The following is a 24,413-nucleotide window of genomic DNA, read 5'->3' on the forward strand; positions in this document are numbered from 1 at the left end:
AAGAAGAAAAGGCATGAAAAACGGACACTCGGTGCCAGAGGCTATGTGAATCAAAACCCAAGAGAATATACTAACTATAAAGGAAAGACAGATTAAAAATTTAAACCAACTTTAATGGATCTGGACTTCAATTCTCAAAGGTCAGTAATAACTTTCGAACTTACAATTCGATGACTAAAAGAAAAGAAGAAAATTATCATCACATTAAAAGAAAAGATAAAATAACTTGGGTCGACGCTTCAAAATATAAGAAATAAACCTTGGGATCACAATCCTTGAAAACCAAATTAATCAATTTAATTAGTAGAGCAGTAATGAAATAATTAACGGTAAGTTGAGGCTTGTTTCTCGACACGTCTAGTATAATTCACAGAAATAACTGAAGTGGCAAATAAATGTTACCAAGATTAGGCGAAATAGAACCCAGTAGTAATTAAATTAAATAATGCAAAGGAAGACGTATTTCAATTTTAGAATTAGTAAACTGGAGTACAATACGAGACCACACACTGGATCAAAGATACAATCGACAGCCATCAGCTGTTTTTTTTTTTCAACACACGGAAACCATCTTTGTTTACAACAGTTCCCATAGAAACAAATCACGTGTCGCGATTAAAGCATGGCTTCAAAACATTATCAGATAGACATCGACCAAACAACTCCAACTTACGGATTTTCATCTGTGATCCACCGAAATAACGCTTAACTATCTGTTACAAGAAGTTTTGAAATAAAAATTTACCAAAACATAAGAAATCTGAGTCCCGATTTTAACAAAATTACATCTTATTAACGCCAGAGTAAAGGCTACCGCGTGATAAAGAAATTCCTCTTGATAACCGTAGTTTAAAACATACTCGCAATTCACCTTTTTAACTTGTTCAGTCCAAACCAAAAATCTTGAGGATTGTGGAGATACCTCGGTGGGAAAGGGTATTCATGCAGATTTCATCATGCAGGGTACTTACAATTTCTCGGAAGCAAATATAAGTTGATAAACAAACCACAAATCCAACTAGAATTTGTGGCCGGTTGGCCACAAATTAAACCAGGGTCGAAAATCAACCACATCTCGCTCGTCTTCATCTTATTGATCGGGTTTCTTTTTAAAAAAAAACGAAGTATCCGCGATCAAGTTCCAACAGTTTGGCTTCACGATCTCCAACAACAACTAGAAGAAAAACAAAACAACTATGCACATATTGTCGGACTCGATCGATAATTGGCAGAGCAGCACTGAACTTCACGCTGTGCTCGCAGATGGCAGTAGGATGCAGTTCAGATGGAACGCTCAGTCTGATAGCCGGCTTTTCTACTAGTAAGAACCCGCTTCTTACGAATCGTGTACAATTCCATCAGGCTTTGAACAACCTTTAAATAATTTCCAAGTCCATGCATACTCGAAATGCGTGATATATATGCATACGCCATAAGAGATACCTTCTCTTTAGTACAAGTTTTTCAAAAAATACCGACAAAGTCCATAAATAATCGTGATAGGAACGCTTTTTAAATAGTAGCAACCTCACCGTAAGTTTAAAACAATGGAATTTAAATTATATGTGATAATCACCTAGTTGAAGAATAAATAAAGAATGATATAACTTCTAACACCAATAAAAGAACAGTTTTATGTAACAGGGCTCCAAAGCCTCACCAGCCCCATAACTATGGTGGTAAGTAGTCATTTCACATAACCAAAATGGCTACCAACGAGCTAGAAAGAGGACTATAGAGTGGCTATTGGACCGCCATATTTGAATCTACTTGAAAGCCACGTCCACCATATTGTAAGCGATCAAATCGAGTGGGCGTGTGATGAAGCAAGTACAGAAGCTGCGGGAATAAATACAGTTTCACAGTTTTCTTTATTAGAGAAGCACTCAAAGATGCATAATGCCTGTTTAAAAGGACATTAAAAATACAAGGTACAGACTACATACTTACATATTTTTTGCTATTGGCTTTACGACGCATCGACACAGATAAGGCTTATGGCGACGATGGGGCAGGAAAGGGCTACGAATAGGAAGGAATCGGCCGTGGCCGTAATTAAGGTACAGCCGCAGCATTTGCCTGGTGTGAAAATGGGAAACCACAGGAAACCATCTTCAGGGCTGCCGATAGTGGAGTTCTAACCCACTATCACCCGAATACTGGATACTGGCCGCACTTAAGCGACTGCAGCTATCGAGCTCCGTCTTACATATTGTATAAAGAAAGAAAATTAGTGCATTTCCAGTACGGTAGCCCTAATTACAAAACATATCACAATAGTACATTGCCATCAAACAAATTTAGACCTACATACAGGGAATGAAAATATAGAACAGAAAACCTTGAACAAAGTAATATAACAACATCGAGAAATAATTCATATAACTTTAATGAATATGAAAACCTACAACCTGTTTTCCAGTCATTGACCGGGTCAGGAATGTAATGAATGAACCAGATGTAGGCTGTTAGTGCGATGGGGTCGCAACTCCCAAAGTGATTTACTAATGACTGATGGATGCTATGAAATGAGAATGGAGAATGTTCCTGGAATGAAAGATGACAGGAAAAACCGGAGTACCCGGAGAAAAACCTGTCCCGCCTCCGCTTTGTCCAGCACAAATCTCACATGGTGTGACCGGGATTTGAACCACGGTATCCAGCGGTGAGAGGCCGATGCGCTGCCGTCTGAGCCACGGAGGCTGCTATAACTTTAATAATAATAATAATAATAATAATAATAAAAAATCCTGGTTTTTTGCCAGTTACCTGGATTTGGCATTTGTATGGATTTAGCCTAATTCTACGACCGGATACCCTTCCGGACGACGACGCCAACCCTAGGTGGAGTGATGTATTTACTATTACGTGTTTCTGTGGTGGTTTGTAGTATGTTCTGTTGTGTGTAGATGAAGAAGGTTTTCCAGTCGCCGATCCAGAGCAATTAACTGTCAACTACCCGGTAAAAATCCTCAACTCGGTCGAATCCGGGACCCTCTGAACCAAAGGCCAGCACGCTGATCATTCAGCCAAGGAGCCGGACACAAAGCAACTTGGCAGGTTCGAGCCTAGCTCAATACGATGGTATCTGACGGTGCTCAAATCCCTCAGCCTCGTGTCAGTAGATTTACTGGCACGCAAAAGAACTCCTGCGGGACTACATTCAGGCAACTCGGCTTATCAGAAAAAGTAGTTAGTAGGACGTAAAACTAATAATAATTTACGAAAAATAAGTATTTGTTCACATTACTACTTTTTCAAAATGCTGGGGAAATGTGCTCTGTAGGATACAATGTAATAATAAATAGTGTTATTAGTTTTTCGTCCTACCAACTACTTAGTACGGTTTTCGGAGACGTTGAAGTGGCGGACATATGTCCCGCCGGAGTTCCTTTACGTGCTAGTAAATCTACTGATAGAAGGGTGATGTATCTGAGCACCTTCAAATACCAAATATGCCAACTTAGCTCAGAAATCCAGCGCTCTACCGTCTGAGTCACTCAGCCAGGCAGGATACAGTTTATCATGTCTGGCTGTCTGGTCAGTTCCTACAAGAAAATAAAAGTAGGCCTACCCTACACGTGCTGGATTGTGCTACACAGGCAACGTAATTCTGCTAATCGCCCATAACTGTGTACTTTAGTAAAAAAAAAAAAAAAAAAATCTTATTTGAAATATGATTACATTCGTCGTGTTTTTTCTACAATTTGTGCATTAGCTTGCCACACACGTAGAGAACATAATTTATTCGATCTAATCTATTAAAAGTAACGCATCGTAAGCGGAAGAAAGGCGCTTATACTATGGAGTCGCTATTTCGTCTTGGCACCACCCAGAGCGCTGTAGCAGCCATGTTAGCCACTCTATAGTCCTCTTTCTAGCTCGTTGATGGCTACATAGAGCGTTGCCTCAAACACAGCCATCTTGACGGTATCCAGATCACAACTTCCAGTCCACAGACTGGTGCACCAGCACACACACTTACACAGTTGATGATCACAAGGTGATGTCATGGAATAATAAGCAGTAGAAATTACTTTTCATTGTCCAATCAAGATTTTAGATGTACATCAATTAAACAATTATAGCCAGTAACTATCTTACAGTTCATAGTGTATTGTTAAATGATACATTTTAAATTGTGAGAATAATTCCTCAGTACTAAAATGTTATCGTTGGTAATAATTATAATAATGTCCCTTAAATTATAATGGCACATAAATATATCATACCCCAGTTCAAAATATTGTTAAAACACGAAATTTAGATTGATCATTAGTCATCTTTATTAATCTTAGATACTCAATAAACAATGAAGTAAACACCAATCTGAATACAATATCAAATGATCAGTAAAAATGTGAAGTTGAAAAATAAATCTTATTTGACCTTAAGAAAAAAAGAAGTTGGGACAACGTGAATCAATTACCCTTCACTAAATCTGTCACTGAGTGAGCTGACTGTGCTTTCAGAGTCGCGCAGCTGTGAACATGCATTCGGGAGATAGTGGGTTCGATCCCCACTGTCAGCATTGCTGAAGATGGTTTTCCATGGTTTACCATTTTCACAGGTAGCGAGTGCTGGTTTTCCATGGTTTACCATTTTCACACGTAGAGTGGTCTGGGGCTGTACCTTAATTAAGGCCACGGCCGCTTCCTTCCCACTCCTTGCCCTTTCCTATTACACTATCACCATAAGACTTATCTGGTGCGATGGAAAGCATATTGTAAAAAAGAAAAAAAGAATGTTTGGCAATAAGCAATTTTTGTGTATACATGTAAGCTGTTTCGTAATTGTTTTATATTATGTTTTTTATTTTCTTTCAGCTTTCTCTGTTAAAATGTTTCAGTATTTTCAATAAACCTGATATTAGGATCCGAACCCACAACCTTCCGATTTTGCATCGGTTGCTCTACCAATTGAGCTATGGTGGTCTACGCCATCTTTGTTCTGTTGGATCTAAGCTACAGGTCTGGCGCTACTGCCATCACACTGTAGAGTGTGTTTAGGTCGCCCGTTGAGGGCCAAGTGAATGAATATTGAATTTTCACGACCACTTTGTAATCAAAACAGATTTTCAACCTATTAGGTCGACCTAATATACATTTTTGTTACTGGATGTCCTCTCAGGCACAATAAATTAAGTTTGGGAAGCTAATGTATCACATTGCCATCTTGGACATGAGTTTTTATTTGTAGAATATATAGTTCCCCCTTGATTATAATTGTTGAGAAATGCTCAAAATGAATTTCTATTTGGACTATTTCTTTTTTCAAAAAATCTCTTAATTAAATTTTACTCCTCGACATCATAGATGGTGCAATTCTGGGGTTTTGAAACCACTGCTATGTCCTTCAAAAGAGAGATTTGCAGCCTGCACTATGAGGGTGATTTAACAATTGTTCATCTCAGAATTAGAGGTTGCACTCTTTAGGTTCTTCAGTTTCATGGACAAGTGAAGCTTTTGGGTGTGTGAAGGTGAGTTAAGTCATTTATAGACTGCCAGATGAAGAATATGGAGCCTGTTTGCCTCGTTTGGATCATGTAGCTGTGAGCTACAGAAGAAAACCAGATGCAGAAATCTAGTGGCAGAGCTACCAAAAACTTTGTATATGTATGAAATATTATTTTAATATAGTCTTAATATCTTAATTTGAAACTTGTTCCAGGAAGCTGAATGAGCTAGTAGTGCAACTTGAAAATCGAACTAAAGACCTGGCAGCATCGGAGGAAAGACGCCTTAGACTGGAAGCAATAGTGAGTGATATTTTCATTTAATAAATTCATAACTTGGTTATTACATTAGCTTCTGTGCTATAATATATTCTGTTAATTGATTTTCTTGCAAGTTGTCAATTCACGGGTGATAAGATTGACAATAAGTTGATGTTTGTGCAACCCTTGTCCTCTTTCTCTACGGGGTTGGGATGAATTTGTTGTGGCGGGTTTTTATGTCCGGATGCCCTGCCTGATGCCAGTCTCATCAGAGGAGTAAATGAGATGAAATGAATGGCGTGATATATGATAGAAGGAAGGGAGAGGGTGAAACCTGGCACCAGCACATAGCCTAAACCTGTCGAATAGCAACAAGGGGTCTGCTCAAGGCTTCACATTGCCATCCGACAGACAAATCACCATCAATAGTGTCTTATGTCCTCACTCCATGTGAGCACTGCGGAGGGGTATGGAATTTTTCCAGGCTTTTGGCAGCAATAAGTTGATAATTACTAATAATGAATACTACTACTACTACTACTACTACTACTACTACTACTAATTACAATAATAATTACTAATAATAATTTTCCTCGTCCAGCTCCTGCCAGTTTCGGATATTTATGGCAACTTGCCATCTTCCTACGTATATCAAATCACCATTGTTCCTCCTTAACTGCGCTCCAAGCCAGAATCCTTCTAATTATACAGTAGAACCTTGTTGCATCATTCCTGGAATTGTCGTTTTCCCCCCTATTTATATTTCAATTTATTCATTCCCAAAAATGTTCCATATAAACCATATGAACCAATGTTTTAAGAGGACAAATATTCGTTTATAGGAAGGGAAGTTAGGAATTGGAATAACGTACCAAGGGAGATGTTCAATAAATTTCCAATTTCTGAAATCATTTAAGAAAAGGCTAGGAAACAACAGATAGGGAATCTGCCACTGGGGCGACTGCCCTGAATGCAGATCAGCAATGATTGATCGTTAAATTTTCCGATATGTGTCATTCCTCAAATGATCATTTTATCACATCGATCATAAAAAAGAAATTTCCTCTGTTATTTTCCCGCGTTGATCGATCGTTTGTAAGAAAAATATATACAAACCTTTTTTAAAATTAAAACAACAGCTCAATACTCTACCATAGATTTGTGCCAACCTGTTATGTGAGAATACAAGAGCGATTCAGAATTGCTAGTCTTGAGCAAGTACCGGGCGAGTTGGCCGTGCGCGTAGAGGCGCGCGGCTGTGAGCTTGCAGCCGGGAGATCGAGGATTTAGCGTTGATGGGACTGAAATTTCTGAACGGTTGATTCGGGAAATCGTTTCTTTGAGGAACGGATAATGTGGGACTTTTACAACGTGATTTAATTAGGATGCTCGCGGGACCACGTAATTTGAACGGATAATACGGGAAACCGTAGCTTCCGGTGACGTATAATCGAGGTTCTACTGTACATATATTTTGTATAAGAAGAGGATACATTGTTACAATTTGGTTATTTACAAATATGTACAATTACAGGAAAAAAAAGAAAAGTTTCATCTATATACACAGAACAAGTATGTAATAAAACAAACAATATTTGTACATTTGAGCTCATCAATATCTGCATTGCTGCTAAAGCTGAATGTCCAGTTTTGTTATCCAACTCACAGCTTCATCACTGGCCTCGTGAGTGTCTTTTATTGTCCCACTGAATCTTCGGAGTGGGCACTCTGTGACGATATATTGAATGGTCTGAGGCATGTCAGTGCAGTCGCAGTAAGGGTCGCTGATAATCTTCTACTTGTGTTTCCAGAATTGCATCTGCCATGTTGAGTTCTGATCCAATTAAGTGATAACCAAATTTTTCTGGGTAAGTTGAAACCTGGAGGTTGCACAACTGGATCCAAAATTAGACCTAATATGTTAGGGTTTGAAGCTGCCCACCCATCGCGCCAAGCAGTGTTAGTATGAAGTTCATCTTGGGCTAGCCTCTTTCCTAGTAACCAAGAAGGGTTCCTAGATTTCAGCCTGAGAACTACATGTAAGCCGTCTTGATGTATTGGTAGGAGAGGGTTATCACAGCATTTAAGCCATTCTTTCTTCAGTGCCATTTGTCTTTGGAGATGAGGAGGTGGAATATTTGAAAGAACTGGTAACCAATCCAGAGGTGTGGATTGGATGGTTCCTGATATAGTCCTCATTGTATCGTTTAACTGAGTGTCTGTCTTCTTTGTATGGGCAATTTTGAGCCATACTGGGCAACAGTATTCGGCTACTGGGTATACTAACGCAAGTGCTGTAGTTCAGAGGGTGGATGCAAATGGGCTCCAGCTTGTTCCTGTAAGTTTGTGCAGGATGTTATTGCGGGTTTTGATCTTGGCTGATGTTTTGCGTACATGTTCGCTGTAAGTCAAGGATCGATCCAAGGAAACCCCTAGATATTTTGGATGTGGATTGAACTTCAGAATATGACTTCTGAATTGAACCTGACATAACTGGCTTGTTTATTGCTCAAATGAAAGCAGCTGACCTCTGTTTTTGTTATGTTTGGTTTCAGTTGCCAGGTTTTGAAATAATTATCAATTCTGCAGAGATCTTTAGTGAGTGTGGATTCTGCTCCAGCAAAAACACCAGACTGGGCTGCCAAGCAAATGTCATCAGCATATATAAACTTCCTGGTATTAGTTGAAGGTAGATCTGCTGTATATATGTTGAAGAGCAATGGGGCCAGTACCGATCCCTGTGGTAATCTGTCACTCAGTTGGCAAGTTTTACTTATGTTGCCGTGTAGGTGAACTTCAATCATTCTATTGGCCAACATATTATTCTGCAGGGTGGCAAGTGTCTTGCAAGGGATTAACTTCAGGAATTTGAGGATCATTCCTTTTCGCCAGACTGTGTCATAAGCTGATGACATATCCACAAACACTGCTACAGTCTTCTTTCGATCTTGAAATCCTCTCTCAATATGGGTGGTTAGGGCTAACACCTGATCGGTTCAGCTGCGCTTGGTCTGAAGCCAGCTTGTTCAAGTGGTATGTGCTCTAAGATTCTGGCTGAGATTCTGTTGTATATTACTCTCTCCAGTAGCTTGTAGCAGATGCTTAAAAGGGCTATGGGCCTGTAATCTTCTGCACTGTCTCCACTTTTCACTGGTTTAAGGATTGCTACTATTTTTATTCTTTTGAGTACTGATGGTAGTTGTCCAACATGTAAGATATTGCTGTAAAATTTGGCAAGCCATTCGATTGTTCGGGGGCCACAGTGTATAAGGAATTCAGGGTATATTCCATCCAATCTGGCAGCTTTACCTGGCTTTATTTCTTTTAGCGCAGTTGAGATCTCGGCAGCTGTGATTTCAGTGGAAAACTGAGAGACTGGTTTGGCCTGGGTTATCTGCGACTTTAGCTCTTGTTGAATTCTTTTTGACTCTTTCTCCTTTGTGCTGACAGGTTTTCTTGTCAGGCTAACTAATCTGTTTGCTACCTCGTTTGGTTTTATCTTAGAGCTCTTGGGACCGAATTTGGGAGTGTTGTTGCCAAGTTTCCTTAGAAGTGACCCTGCTTTTCGACTGGAATGCTGAAAACTCATATTTTCCATGGGATTGAACCATTTTTCTTTTCTAGATGAATCTAGAGACTGAATCAATTCACCTGCAATTTCAGGGTCACTACTCAGCATATATTCCTCATACAGTTCTTTGCATTTTGGGTTCCATCCAGGAATATAATCCTTGCTGTATCCTCTTGGGACATTTTTTTTCGCAATGATGGATGTTAGTTTAACAAAGCGCTTGTAATTTCCTGTTGTAGGAGGAATCCACTGTACATTATGTTCCATTTTGCTGGTGAATTTAGACCAGTTGGCTTTGGAAAAATTCCACCGAGGAAGTGGGACTGATCTGATGATAGGTATTTCCAGGCCGACTTTGATAAGCACTGGTCTGTGTTGGTTTCGAGGAAAGTTGTTCAGAATTTTCCTAGTGCAGTGTAAAGTTCTTCCAAGAGAATCTTTTGATACAAAACACAGATCAGGGTTATAGTCCTTATTCCATCTGGTAGAGTGGAAGGATCACTTTTCTTTGGCATCAAACAATAGATAAAGATCTTCGGCATCAGCTCATTCAGACACATCTTGCCCCTCTTGGTTGGTGTAGTTATAGCCCCATTTAGTGTTCTGACTCTTAAAATCTGTTAAAATCGCCAAGGATTACGGCTGGGTGCTTTATGTTCAGGATGGTCTCGTTTAGGCTCCAAGGTTGACAAAATGGTTTGTAGATGTTTACAATTTCTGTATTTGCAATCTTTGTTTTAGAGCAAAACATGTTATCAGTATTTGTGCTTATTATTTCAGCTTCCTCTATATCATTTTTTACATATGTTGCTGTTCCGTACTGTTTATGAAACGTTGCATTAAGCAGAGTGTATCCAGGAATTCTACATCTGGCATAAAGCTGGTCCTGGTTCTCACAGTGGGTCTCTTGCAGAAGAACAATATCCCACCTTGTGGTTAGTCAATATTTTTCTTAGTCACTTTTTGGTCGACTTGCTTAATCAATCAATCCTGATCTGCATTTAGGGCAGTCGCCCAGGTGGCAGATTCCCTGTCTGTTGCTTTCCTAGCCTTTTCCTAAATGATTTCAAAGAAACTGGAAATTTATTGAACGTCTCCCTTGGTAAGTTATTCCAATCCCTAACTCCCCTTCCTATAAATGAATATTTGCCCCAGTTTGTCCTCTTGAATTCCAACTTTATCTTCATATTGTGATCTTTCCTACTTTTATAAACGCCATTCAAACTTATTCGTCTACTAATGTCATTCCACGCCAACTCTCCGCTGACAGCTCGGAACATACCACTTACAAGTAACTATTCTCATTTTGGTTCCGTATTGAAGTTGACGTATGTCTCAAGTATTATTACAATATTATAAGTCCACCTGTTCAATACAATACAATATGATCCACTATTTCATATGGTCAAATATATATATATTTTTTTAATACATAATACATAAAAGTCAAAGGTACATGTTTCACCCTCCTTACGGGCATCATCAGCCTATATCAATCTTAAAAATAATATATATACTTATAAATTATAGGTTAAAATGTTGAAAAATGATTTCGTAAAACATTACACAATAACATCTAAAACAACGATAATGCACCAAAGTATGTTAAGAGAGAGTGAATTAACAGTTTTGAAGATTAAAATGTGATTAAACATGAAATTTTGAGAGTTTAAAACTAAAATGGATCCATATTTTTATAATTTCATTAAGACTGTGATGGCCTTGAGTATAAATACAATCATCAAAGGGGGATGTTTCTTCAATTCCCAAGTTGAATCCAAGGTAGTAAAATCACTGTCAGTTATTTAAAATGGAAGAATGTAATAAACAAGTTAAAATGTATATGTTTGGGATATCTGAAAGTCGAGAAGAAAATGGAACTTCTGTAGAGGCGTTGCTTATGATAAAACGTATGTCAAAGCTAGCAGAGTTCGGAAATTATGTGGTAGACGAATGGATCTAAAAGATAGTCAAACTGATGTGATAATTCCGTTGAAACATTTGTTGGAAGAAATGTTCAGGATTTTCTGAAACAAAATGTAGAAGAAAGTTGGTGAATAATACCGTACTGTACAAGAGACTTCCCGTACGTCAAAGATGGCTAAATTCACAATGAAGTATTTATTTATTTTCCACCTAGTCGATACAATGATTGCCTAAGGCAATTTTTATTGGTCAAAAGTGGTACATGTTTCGTATATTATCAACATCTTCAGCCACATAACACAGTTTAGATGAAAAATATAAAATTGACAAAGTAATGCTTTAGAGGAAGTGTCCTTGAAATTAACATAAGATTGACAAGATTAAAACAAACAAATAACTCAAGAGAAAATATATAAATTATTTCTACAATAGAAAGCAGTCGTCAAGGAAACACTTGTACAATATTCCATAGAGAAATTGTCCTAATAAATATTCTTTTCTTAATAATCCATGAAAAAAGATCAATTTATAAATTAAAAATTATACGTTTTATAAGTAATTATCGAAATGAAGAAATCCTGATATCACAGTGCGGCTCTTATTATTAATGTAGATGAAAATATAACTAATTCCTAGTTGTCAAATCTTATTAAGCCTGCTTTCCTTTGGAACAGTAACTCCTGTCATTCTTTCACAGTTTTGAGCCGGGTGTAATATTGATGATGCGTTCTTCCTTGTTCTTGCACCTGAGGAGGAGGAGGAGGAGCGGGGGATATAGGTGTGTCAAGAACTTCCTTGCTGTCATCTATAGCTTCAACTGAGGAGGAACAAGTTGTAGGGCTATCTGTAGGTGGAGAAATTCCAATTCTTTTTTCTTGATCCTTCTCAAGCATTTTCAAATATACTAGAATTTGATAATATAATGGATTCTTATATTCTACAGCCTCATTAAGGTTATCATTTTTCTTTACAAGTTGGTCTAGATGAATGTACAGGTCTTCATATGTGTTCATTAAGCTGCCCTTTTTTAACTTTTTTATGATGGTCAGGTCTTGTTCTATGTTTGTAAATTTATGACCTGTGGCAGTCATGTGTGATCCTATTGCTGAGAATCTTCTATGTTTTTCAGCATTCACATGTTCCAAATATCTAACTTTAAAATTGCGGCCAGATTGTCCTATGTATGTGTTCTTACATTCAAAGCATGTGAGTTTATATATACCGGAATCAAAAAATTTATCTTTTTCCGAGAGATTTATTGTATCATGGTTGAAAATACTATGTTTCATGTTGTTATTGGTGGAAAATGCAATTTTGAAATTTTTTCTTTTAAATAAATTTGTTATTACATGAATGTTTGGATTATTATATGTGAACTTGATATATTTTTCAGTTTTACTAGGTTCGACTGCTAATTTAGATTGTTGCTTCTCCGAAAATTTATTAATTATTTTATCAATCATGTTATTGTTGAAACCATTCAAGAGGGCTTGTTGTCGGATAAACAACAGTTCTTTATTCCTTTCAGATTTGGATAAAGGAATACTAAACGCTCTGTTAATGTAACTATAATATGCTGATCTTTTCTGTGCCTCAGGGTGTAACGAGTTGTTCTTGATAGTGGTCAGTGTGAAAGTGGATTTTCTGTGTATTTTGAAAGAAAATCCTTTTTCTTCTCTTGTTGTGACTATGTCCAGAAAATTCAGTGATTTTTCAACTTCTTCTTCTAAAGTGAATTTTATATTGGAATCCAAATTATTCAATATATTTAAAACTTTATTGCTATCGGTGAGTCTGTTATCTATTATAGCGTAAACATCGTCCACATAACGTGTCCAAAAATCCAAACCCTCTATTTGATTAATAATTTTCGTGTGTTCCAAATAGTCTAAGTATATATTAGCCAATATTCCTGATGCTGGGGCTCCCATTGAAAGTCCTTTTTGTTGGTAAATTTTATTATTAAACGTAAAATAATTTTGATTTAACACGAATTTTAAAACATTAATAAAATCTTCAATTTCTGGTATGCTTACTAATTTGTTCTTCGTTAAATTCTTCTTAATGATTCTGATAGTGTCTTCTATTGGAATGTTTGTATACATGTTGGTTATGTCAAACGAACATGTCGTGTGAGATGATCCAAGTTTAAAATCTTTAACTAGATTGCAAAAATCCACTGAGTTTTTGATAGGTGTTTTACAATGAAATACGTATTTACTTGATAAGAAATTATGTATAAATCTAGAAGTTTTATAAATGGGGCTATTTTTGAAATTTATGATAGGTCTAATCGGTTCTCCCTGTTTATGTAATTTCGGTAGTGCTCTTGCAGTCGGGAGTCTAGGGTTCATATTTATTAATGTTTGCACATCATGTTCATTAAACAAGAAAGACGTGCTTTTTAATAGTTTTTTAAGATCCCTCTGAATACGTGATGTCGGGTCTTTATCAACTGTACTAAACGAATTGTTATTAAAAAATGTTTCTGTTTTTTCAATATAAACATTTCTATCTAGGGCTACAACTGTTCCTCCTTTATCTGCTTTTGTGATAATTAAGTTATTTAGTTTGATTTTTTGTTTCAAGTTATTAACCGCCTTGTTGGTGCCTCGAAGTGATTGTAAACCTTTTACTAAAATAGGAATTTTCTTCTTAGCTTCATACCTTATGTCATTCTGTAAGTCTACAGGTAGATTCTGTATTGCTGTTTCTGTTTCAGCTAATGTGGTGATTAAATCATAACTTTTGTTTGAACTAGGCCAATTGAAATTAGGGCCTTGACTTAAAATAGAGGTTTCTTCTTCATTAAATTCTATCTCAGACAAGTTTTTAATTGGAGGTGGATAAACACTATCATCAAACGTAACATTAGGAACTAACCTTCTTTCTTCTCTATTAGATGCTAAATTTTTCAACTTAAATAATTTATTATCCAAAATTTCTTGTTTCATTTTAAGTGTGTTCTCCATTTTTTCATTGATATGTTTCTGGAAAGAATCCCATTCCAGAGGAAGCAAGTTCAGTGGTGCTGAGAGGTGCGCGAAGTACATTTTCTCATTAAGAAGTTTCTTTCTTTTATACATAAATTGAATTTCTCTTTTTAACCATATTTTATTGACCTGCATTTGAGTAAACTTATGATGATTAGAATAAATAGTTTTTCTTTGGGCACTTTTTAGAAAACTGGGAGTCAAATTATTTTTAAGGCATTCCTTCAAAAACACTATATCTTTTGTCACTTTAGCTATTTTCATCTTTAAGTTGAGGTAGGTGTTAGCTTCTTTGCTTGCCTGGTTGGCATTAGGATTACATAAAATCAGCTTCATGGTCCGTATCGCACTTCAATAGATTCACAATGAAGTATTTATTTATTTTCCACCTAGTCGATACAATGATTGCCTAAGGCAATTTTTATTGGTCAAAAGTGGTACATGTTTCGTATATTATCAACATCTTCAGCCACATAATACAGTTTAGATGAAAAATATAAAATTGACAAAGTAATGCTTTAGAGGAAGTGTCCTTGAAATTAACATAAGATTGACAAGATTAAAACAAACAAATAACTCAAGAGAAAATATATAAATTATTTCTACAATAGAAAGCAGTCGTCAAGGAAACACTTGTACAATATTCCATAGAGAAATTGTCCTAATAAATATTCTTTTCTTAATAATCCATGAAAAAAGATCAATTTATAAATTAAAAATTATACGTTTTATAAGTAATTATCGAAATGAAGAAATCCTGATATCACAGTGCGGCTCTTATTATTAATGTAGATGAAAATATAACTAATTCCTAGTTGTCAAATCTTATTAAGCCTGCTTTCCTTTGGAACAGTAACTCCTGTCATTCTTTCACAGTTTTGAGCCGGGTGTAATATTGATGATGCGTTCTTCCTTGTTCTTGCACCTGAGGAGGAGGAGGAGGAGCGGGGGATATAGGTGTGTCAAGAACTTCCTTGCTGTCATCTATAGCTTCAACTGAGGAGGAACAAGTTGTAGGGCTATCTGTAGGTGGAGAAATTCCAATTCTTTTTTCTTGATCCTTCTCAAGCATTTTCAAATATACTAGAATTTGATAATATAATGGATTCTTATATTCTACAGCCTCATTAAGGTTATCATTTTTCTTTACAAGTTGGTCTAGATGAATGTACAGGTCTTCATATGTGTTCATTAAGCTGCCCTTTTTTAACTTTTTTATGATGGTCAGGTCTTGTTCTATGTTTGTAAATTTATGACCTGTGGCAGTCATGTGTGATCCTATTGCTGAGAATCTTCTATGTTTTTCAGCATTCACATGTTCCAAATATCTAACTTTAAAATTGCGGCCAGATTGTCCTATGTATGTGTTCTTACATTCAAAGCATGTGAGTTTATATATACCGGAATCAAAAAATTTATCTTTTTCCGAGAGATTTATTGTATCATGGTTGAAAATACTATGTTTCATGTTGTTATTGGTGGAAAATGCAATTTTGAAATTTTTTCTTTTAAATAAATTTGTTATTACATGAATGTTTGGATTATTATATGTGAACTTGATATATTTTTCAGTTTTACTAGGTTCGACTGCTAATTTAGATTGTTGCTTCTCCGAAAATTTATTAATTATTTTATCAATCATGTTATTGTTGAAACCATTCAAGAGGGCTTGTTGTCGGATAAACAACAGTTCTTTATTCCTTTCAGATTTGGATAAAGGAATACTAAACGCTCTGTTAATGTAACTATAATATGCTGATCTTTTCTGTGCCTCAGGGTGTAACGAGTTGTTCTTGATAGTGGTCAGTGTGAAAGTGGATTTTCTGTGTATTTTGAAAGAAAATCCTTTTTCTTCTCTTGTTGTGACTATGTCCAGAAAATTCAGTGATTTTTCAACTTCTTCTTCTAAAGTGAATTTTATATTGGAATCCAAATTATTCAATATATTTAAAACTTTATTGCTATCGGTGAGTCTGTTATCTATTATAGCGTAAACATCGTCCACATAACGTGTCCAAAAATCCAAACCCTCTATTTGATTAATAATTTTCGTGTGTTCCAAATAGTCTAAGTATATATTAGCCAATATTCCTGATGCTGGGGCTGGATTATTAAGAAAAGAATATTTATTAGGACAATTTCTCTATGGAATATTGTACAAGTGTTTCCTTGACGACTGCTTTCTATTGTAGAAATAATTTATATATTTTCTCTTGAGTTATTTGTTTGTTTTAATCTTGTCAATCTTATGTTAATTTCAAGGACACTTCCTCTAAAGCATTACTTTGTCAATTTTATATTTTTCATCTAAACTGTGTTATGTGGCTGAAGATGTTGATAATATACGAAACATGTACCACTTTTGACCAATAAAAATTGCCTTAGGCAATCATTGTATCGACTAGGTGGAAAATAAATAAATACTTCATTGTGAATCTATTGAAGTGCGATACGGACCATGAAGCTGATTTTATGTAAAAGATGGCTAATGCGGTACTTACTCGTACGGAGCGTATTAAGTACGTCAGGTTGTTACAGCAATGCTAGCTTGACTGGGTTTTCGACTTCTAGTATTATAACGGTGTGGCTGAGGCAGTGAAGGACATGGAGGGGGGGTAATGGTGGGTGGATCCTTGCGCGCATGTGTTGTTATTGGCGGGCTGTTAGGAGCAAGATGGGCGGGCCTATCATTTGACGAGGTGGTGGAAGCTTTAGAATAAGAAGTTCTAATAGTTGGCGGGATTGTATTATGTTTTGAATTCACCATGCCTAATAACTTTGGAGTTAGCTCATATAAAGGATTTTTTGCTTCCGTGATATCGTTAAGATTATGGTCTTTGTTATAGGCTTGGTCTAAAAGATGTAAAGATTTTCTAATTCATTCATAAGTTTTCCTTTGCCTATGCATTTTAGAATAGTGAGATCTTTATCAATTGATGTAAACTGATGTCCTGTTTCACTCATGTGTGAGCTCATCGCTGAATATTTGTTGTGCTTTAAGGCATTATAATGCTCCATATATCTCGTATGAAAGCTGCGCCCAGTCTGTCCAACATAACTAAATCCACACTGAGCACAAGTGAGTTTGTAAATACCAGATCTCGAAAAACGGCTGTTTCTATAATTGACTTTATTATGATTAAAAAATATACTTTGATTTGTATTTACTGTTCTGAAAGCAATATTAGTGTCGTATTTCTTCAGTGTGTTGGCGATCTGGTGGATGGCTGGGTTATTGTATGTAAACGTAGCGGAACTAGTTTTTTTAGGTTTATCCGGAATGAGATTCGTGGATAGTTTATATTTAACTTTATTGATTAACTGGTTAATCATTTCAACCTTGAACCCATTAAGCTTGGCCAAGTTCGTTATATAGTTTAATTCTATTTTTAAGTTGTTAGGGGATAGTGGGATTTTTAAGGCTCTGTGTATTAAATTATAGAATGACGCTTGTTTTTGAGATTTAGGATGTAAAAAGGAATTATTTATGGTTATAGGAGACCGTGTGGGTTTTCTGTAGATTTGAAAATCGAAAGTATTATTGGCGCGCGTGATCGTTATATCCAAAAAATTTAAGGACTGTTTAACTTCGTCTTCTTTAGTGAATTTTACATTGGGATCAATTTTATTTAAAATCTCTAAAACTTCGTCGCTGTTAGTAACATTTTTGTCAATAACTACAAAAGTGTCGTCCACAAATCTCAGCCATAAACATATACCTTTTATATGTTCTTTAATTTTCGTGTATTTTATTGAGTCCATGTAAATATCAGCCAAGATGCCGGTCAAAGGGTCACCCATGGCTAAGCCAGTCTGTTGATAAATCTTACCATTAAAGGAGAAAAAGTTGTTATTCAATACAAAATTCAGGATCTTCATAAATTCATCAATTTCCAGCTTACTCAGGCTGCTATGTTTTGAAATATTGTCATAGATAATTTTGACTGTTTCTTTAGTAGGTATATTTGGGTACATGTTTATGACATCATAGGAACACATTACATGGTTAGGTTGTAAGTCAAATTTACTTAAAATGTCGCAAAATTTGATTGAATTCTTTAAAGGAAGTTTATTATTAAACTTATAATGTTGTTTGAGAAAACCGTGGATATATTTGGAAACTTTATAGGTAGGGCTATTACAGCAGTTAATAATCGGACGTACGGGAATGTTGTTTTTATGGATTTTAGGTAGGGCTCTGGCTATTGGAATGCTGGGGTTCATGTTGATCAGTCTCTGTTGTTCCTGTTCATTGAGAAGGAATGTGGAGTTCTTAATTAGAGATTTTAAATTACGTTGTATTCTTACGATAGGATCTTTGCTAACTATTGTATAAATCTTATCCTTAAAAACATCTTCAGTTTTATTTATGTAATGGTCCTTATCCATTAACACCATAGACCCTCCCTTGTCAGCTATTGTGACTATGATGTTGTTGTCTTCTATTTTCATTCTCAAATTACGTAGTAAAGATTTTTGATTAGAGTCGGATTTAGCATTAAGTTCTTTAGCTAGTGTAGGTAATTTCTTTTTTATGTCAAATCTAATGTCATTTTGAACTTCAAAGGGGAGTTTAGAGATATTAGCTTCTACCTCAGTCACTGTGGTAATAATATCTAAGTCCTTTTTTTCACTAGGCCAGTTATACTTTGGACCTTTATTCAGGAGTTCCGTTTCTGTTCCAGATTGATATAGGCTGATGATGCCCGTAAGGAGGGTGAAACATGTACCTTTCACTTTTATGTATTATGTATTAAAAAAAAATATATTTGACCATATGAAATAGTGGATCATATTGTATTATATTGAACACGTGGATTTATAATATTGTAATAATACTTGAGACATACATACCACTTAGTCGAGCAGCTCTTCTTCTTTCTCTCAATTCTTCCCAACCCAAACATTGCAACATTTTTGTAACGCTACTCTTTTGTCGGAAATCACCCAGAACAAATCGAGCTGCTTTTCTTTGGATTTTTTCCAGTTCTTGAATCAGGTAATACTGGTGAGGGTCCCATACACTGGAACCATACTCTAGTTGGGGTCTTACCAGAGACTTATATGCCCTCTTCTTTACATCCTTACTACAACCCCTAAACACCCTCATAACCATGTGCAGAGATCTGTACCCTTTATTTACAATCCCATTTATGTGATTACCCCAATGAAGATCTTTCCCTATATTAACACCTAGATACTTACAATGATCCCCAAAAGGAACTTTCACCCCATCAACGCAGTAATTAAAACTGAGAGGACTTTTCCTATTTGTGAAACTCACAACCTGACTTTTAACCCCGTTTATCATCATACCATTGCCTGCTGTCCATCTCACAACATTTTCGAGGTCACGCTGCAGTAGCTCACAATCTTGTAACTTATTTATCACTCTATAGAGAATAACATCATCCGCAAAAAGCCTTACCTCCGATTCCACTCCTTTACTCATATCATTTATATATATATAAGAAAACATAAAGGTCCGATAATACTGCCTTGAGGAATTCCCCTCTTAATTATTACAGGGTCAGATAAAGCTTCACCTACCCTAATTCTCTGAGATCTATTTTCTAGAAATATAGCAGCCTATTAAGTCACTGTTTTGTCTAGTCCAATTGCACTCATTTTTGCCAGTAGTCGCCCATGATCCACCCTGTCAAATGCTTTAGACAGGTCAATCGCGATACAGTCCATTTGACCTCCAGAATCCAAGATATCTGCTATATCTTGCTGGAATCCTACAAGTTGAGCTTCAGTGGAATAACCTTTCCTAAAACCGAATTGCCTTCTATTGAACCAGTTATTAATTTCACAAACATGTCTAATATAATCAGAAAGAATGCCTTCCCAAAGCTTACATACAATGCATGTCAAACTTACTGGCCTGTAATTTTCAGCTTTATGTCTATCACCCTTTCCTTTATACACAGGGGCTACTATAGCAACTCTCCATTCATCTGGTATAGCTCCTCCGACTAAACAATAATCAAATAAGTACTTCAGATATGGTACTATATCCCAACCCATTGTCTTTAGTATATCCCCAGAAATCTGATCAATTCCAGCCGCTCTTCTAGTTTTCAACTTTTGTGTCTTATTGTAAATGTCATTGTTATCATATGTAAATTTTATTACTTCTTAGGCCTTAGTCTCCTTCTCTATCTCGACATTTTCCTTGTAACCAACAATCTTTACATACTGCTGACTGAATACTTCTGCCTTTTGAAGATCCTCACATACACACTCCCCTTGTTCATTAATTATTCCTGGAATGTCCTTCTTGGAACCTGTTTCTGCCTTAAAATACCTATACATACCCTTCCATTTTTCACTAAAATTTGTATGACTGCCAATTATGCTTGCCATCATGTTATCCTTAGCTGCCTTCTTTGCTAGATTCAATTTTCTAGTAAGTTCCTTCAATTTCTCCTTACTTCCACAGCCATTTCTAACTCTATTTCTTTCCAGTCTGCACCTCCTTCTTAGTCTCTTTATTTCTCTATTATAATAAGGTGGGCCTTTACCATTCCTTACCACCCTTAATGGTACAAACCTGTTTTCGCATTCCTCAACAATTTCTTTAAACCCATCCCAGAGTCTGTTTACATTCTTATTTACCGTTTTCCACCGATCATAATTACTTTTTAGAAACTGCCTCATACCTGCTTTATCAGCCATATGGTACTGCCTAACAGTCCTACTTTTAAGACCTTCCTTTCTATCACATTTATTTTTAACTACCACAAAATCAGCTTCATGATCACTAATACCATCTATTACTTCAGTTTCCCTATAGAGCTCATCTGGTTTTATCAGCACGACATCCAGGATATTTTTCCCTCTGGTTGGTTCCATCACTTTCTGAATCAGCTGTCCTTCCCATATTAACTTATTTGCCATTTGTAGGTCATGCTTCCTGTCGTTCGCATTTCCTTCCCAATTGACATCTGGCAAATTCAGATCTCCCGCTACAATCACATTTCTTTCCATGTCGTTTCCCACATAGCTGACTATCCTATCAAATAATTCCGAATCCGCGTCAGTGCCACCCTTTCCCGATCTGTACACTCCAAATATATCAAGTTGCCTATTATCTTTAGAAATGAGCCTTACACCTAGAATTTCATGTGTCTCATCTTTAACTTTTTCGTAGCTTACAAATTCTTCTTTCACCAGAATGAACACTCCCCCTCCCACCCTTCCTATCCTATCTCTACGATACACACTCCAGTGCCATGAGAAAATTTCTGCATCCATTATATCATTTCTCAGCCATGATTCAATTCCTATTACAATATCTGGTAAATATATATCTATTAAATGACTTAATTCTATTCCTTTCCTTACAATACTTCTACAGTTCAACACTAACAATTTTATGTCCTTCGATGTTGAGCTGCAGAATGTTTAGAGTAGGATTATGTACAGTATTATAATATTTGTGATTTACGTCATTTTCAATACGGAACCAAAATGAGAATAGTTACTCGAAATGATTATAGGCGGGAGACCCTATGTTGTCCCTGTCAGGTGCTGTAAAGATCAGATTATGATGACCTTAAAGATCACTCGCTGGTGCGCATTTATTGCACCGTTTGAGCGCGAACATCATTGATAGGAAGCAGAAATACATCACAGGCTCAACCATGACCTCCACCTCTTATGAGGTGCAACCAGTGTGGTCATATGTTTCATTCCAGGATGGGTCTCCTTAGACATGGAAGGCATCGGCATCTCTGAATTCAAATATTGAAAGGAATTGCAGAAGATAAATGAATACTCGGATATGAATATCAGCCTATGGCAATAACTTCTCTTGAGACTACACGAGTTTGCCATACCAGGTGACCTATCTCAAGCCTTCCTACAGAGTTATGCTGGATTCAACAGAACCTAGGTTTCAGTGGTACAGAATAACAATGGAAGACAGTGAAACACAGAATAATTTCTCTCATACTGATTTAGTAGACTAGCCTTCAGTCTTGCGTGTAGTCCCTTTCTACTTGCAGCTGCTATATGGGAAGTAACCCTGAAATACCAAAAGTAATTTCCAACAGCATCCACTCTTCTGATTCTGAACAGTTCTATGGATGACCTTGCAGCCTCCCTTTCAGACGAGGAGGAAATCATCACTAATCATTGAAGTTAATTAGTATAATTCATTTCCACATGCCAAAATGGGCAACAAACCCCTTAGCTTGACACGATGTCTGCGAAACAAATGGTGTCTCATATAACACAAAATCTTATGTTCCAGGGTTCATTAAGTACTTGCTAATAATCCTTCCGTGGACTCTCCTCACATCACAAATACGTTATTCTAGCAACCTCTGACAAAACATTGGCTGTCACAAACTGTATCCAAGTTTTATAATCAGCTTGGATTATATTCACTGGTTTCAATAATAGGAAAATTACTATTCCAAGATACGTGGAATGAGATTACCTCCAAACATATCTACAAATGGTCAACGTGGATCTCCAAACTCTCAAGCTTGTCTGTAATCTACATACCAAGATGAATCGAGAAGTACATGTTCACAACATACATGGCTTCTGCAATGCTTGTGAGTGGGCTTATGGTGCGGCCATCTATTTACATTCGACAAGCCATGAATATTGATTGAAATAATAACATTAGTTATTTATTAGACCACCTAATCAATTAATAACTTAATGTTATTATTTCAATCAAATATCATCAATACTGACCAAAAATGATATTTATTACATGTAAAGCCATGAATATACCATCGCTCACCGTCTTTGCAGGAGAAATAGATCAGTACCCATTTTAAAGGTCATGCTTCCATGTCTAGAATTGCTGGCCACTGTGGTTGAAACAAGGCTACTGTACTACACGTCACACTTGGCTGTGGGACAAGTTGGGAATTTTCATGGAGCAATTGTATAATTTCACTTCGATGGATTTGCAACGACTCGAGTAAATGGGAAACATTGTATTCAACTGTGTCACTGAGATACAACAATACACTTGACCTTCTCAGTGGCATCAGCGTCTAGCATCTGAAAACTTGGTCTACATTAATAGAGAGGACTGAAAGCTGACTAAATTGCCACTGCTGACATGGTGGTAAGGATCTATATGGCTTTACAAACCTCCTCATTACTGGCCCACTGATGTGACCATCCAAAGCACCACACTACTTTATACAAAAATAAAAGTAAGTTTGCAAACTCTTGATGGTCATCACTCAGGGGCCACTCATCCAACTGTCATGATTCAGCTTATATTATAAACATCCGCTTGTAATGGGATGTATTTGCACTTCGTGACGCTTTGACATTATTAACAAAGAAGGTAATGAAAATTAATGGCCTCTAAATAAGAAGAGACTTCCGATCAACTGATATCTATGTCAGAACAAGAAAGCTTCTCAGAGGAATATGAAGCACTTTCTGTTTAGTGCATATTGAATTTTCACGACCGCATTGTAATTGAAATCTACTTGGAACCTAACATCCGACTTCACCTGGAAGTGAAAATTGTTCTTTCTGAATTTCGCATTAACTTCTGGATCCTTTGAGGCAGACAAGGAATCATAAAGACTTACACAGATGGATGGGCACCCATACGACAGTTTGCAGGCCTGGGGGGTATGTAGTCTTTTTAATATTTGCAAAATGAATGGTGACTTACATTCTACAGTAGAATAACACCCATGATATCCCCTGTCTGTTGGTGGGCGTGGTATTACCACTTCTATGTAATACAGACTTTTAAATCATTTTCTTGAAAGAAAAACACCTGACTACATTACAATTTTCCTTTTCCTGAGAGCTAGAGGGGGGCCGCACCCCCCCCCCCCCACCTGCTCCCCGGGCAAGGGCGCCCTTGCACAGAGGCTTACCTTGAAAATTAACCTGACATACCAGTAAAATAACCTGAAGACCTATCACCAAATAATAATGTTCACTGCCTCTTTTTGGTCACAGATTAGATTTTTTGGTCCACTTTTAAAATATTTGGAATGCTTTGAGGAAAAAACACCTTTACAACACTATAAATTGTTTATTCTTTTAAGAAACAAAGCCAAATTACAAAGATATACATGAATTTTAAAATTAGGTAAAAAAAAAACTATGTTAAAATGTTCTTTCTATTTATTCAAACATATCTGGATATATACACCATTATCACTTCAGTCTTTTTTTAATGCAAAAGATTAGTAAAGACAGTCAA

General features: G+C 36.4%; 1 protein-coding gene across 4 annotated transcripts in view; it reads left to right on the top strand.

Moving 5' to 3' along the window:
* Nucleotides 1-24,413, top strand: part of LOC136867343 (myosin heavy chain, embryonic smooth muscle isoform) — a 543,017-nt gene that overhangs the window by 225,213 nt on the left and 293,391 nt on the right. For all 4 annotated transcript variants that reach the window (XM_067144510.2, XM_067144513.2, XM_067144511.2 and 1 more), the window contains exon 9: nt 5,671-5,758. In XM_067144510.2, the coding sequence (XP_067000611.2) occupies nt 5,671-5,758 (88 nt within the window). The remainder of the gene's footprint in view (nt 1-5,670; nt 5,759-24,413) is intronic.

The sequence above is a fragment of the Anabrus simplex genome, chromosome 3, assembly GCF_040414725.1.
Source record: "Anabrus simplex isolate iqAnaSimp1 chromosome 3, ASM4041472v1, whole genome shotgun sequence".
In the NCBI taxonomy this organism is placed as follows: Eukaryota; Metazoa; Arthropoda; class Insecta; order Orthoptera; family Tettigoniidae; genus Anabrus; species Anabrus simplex.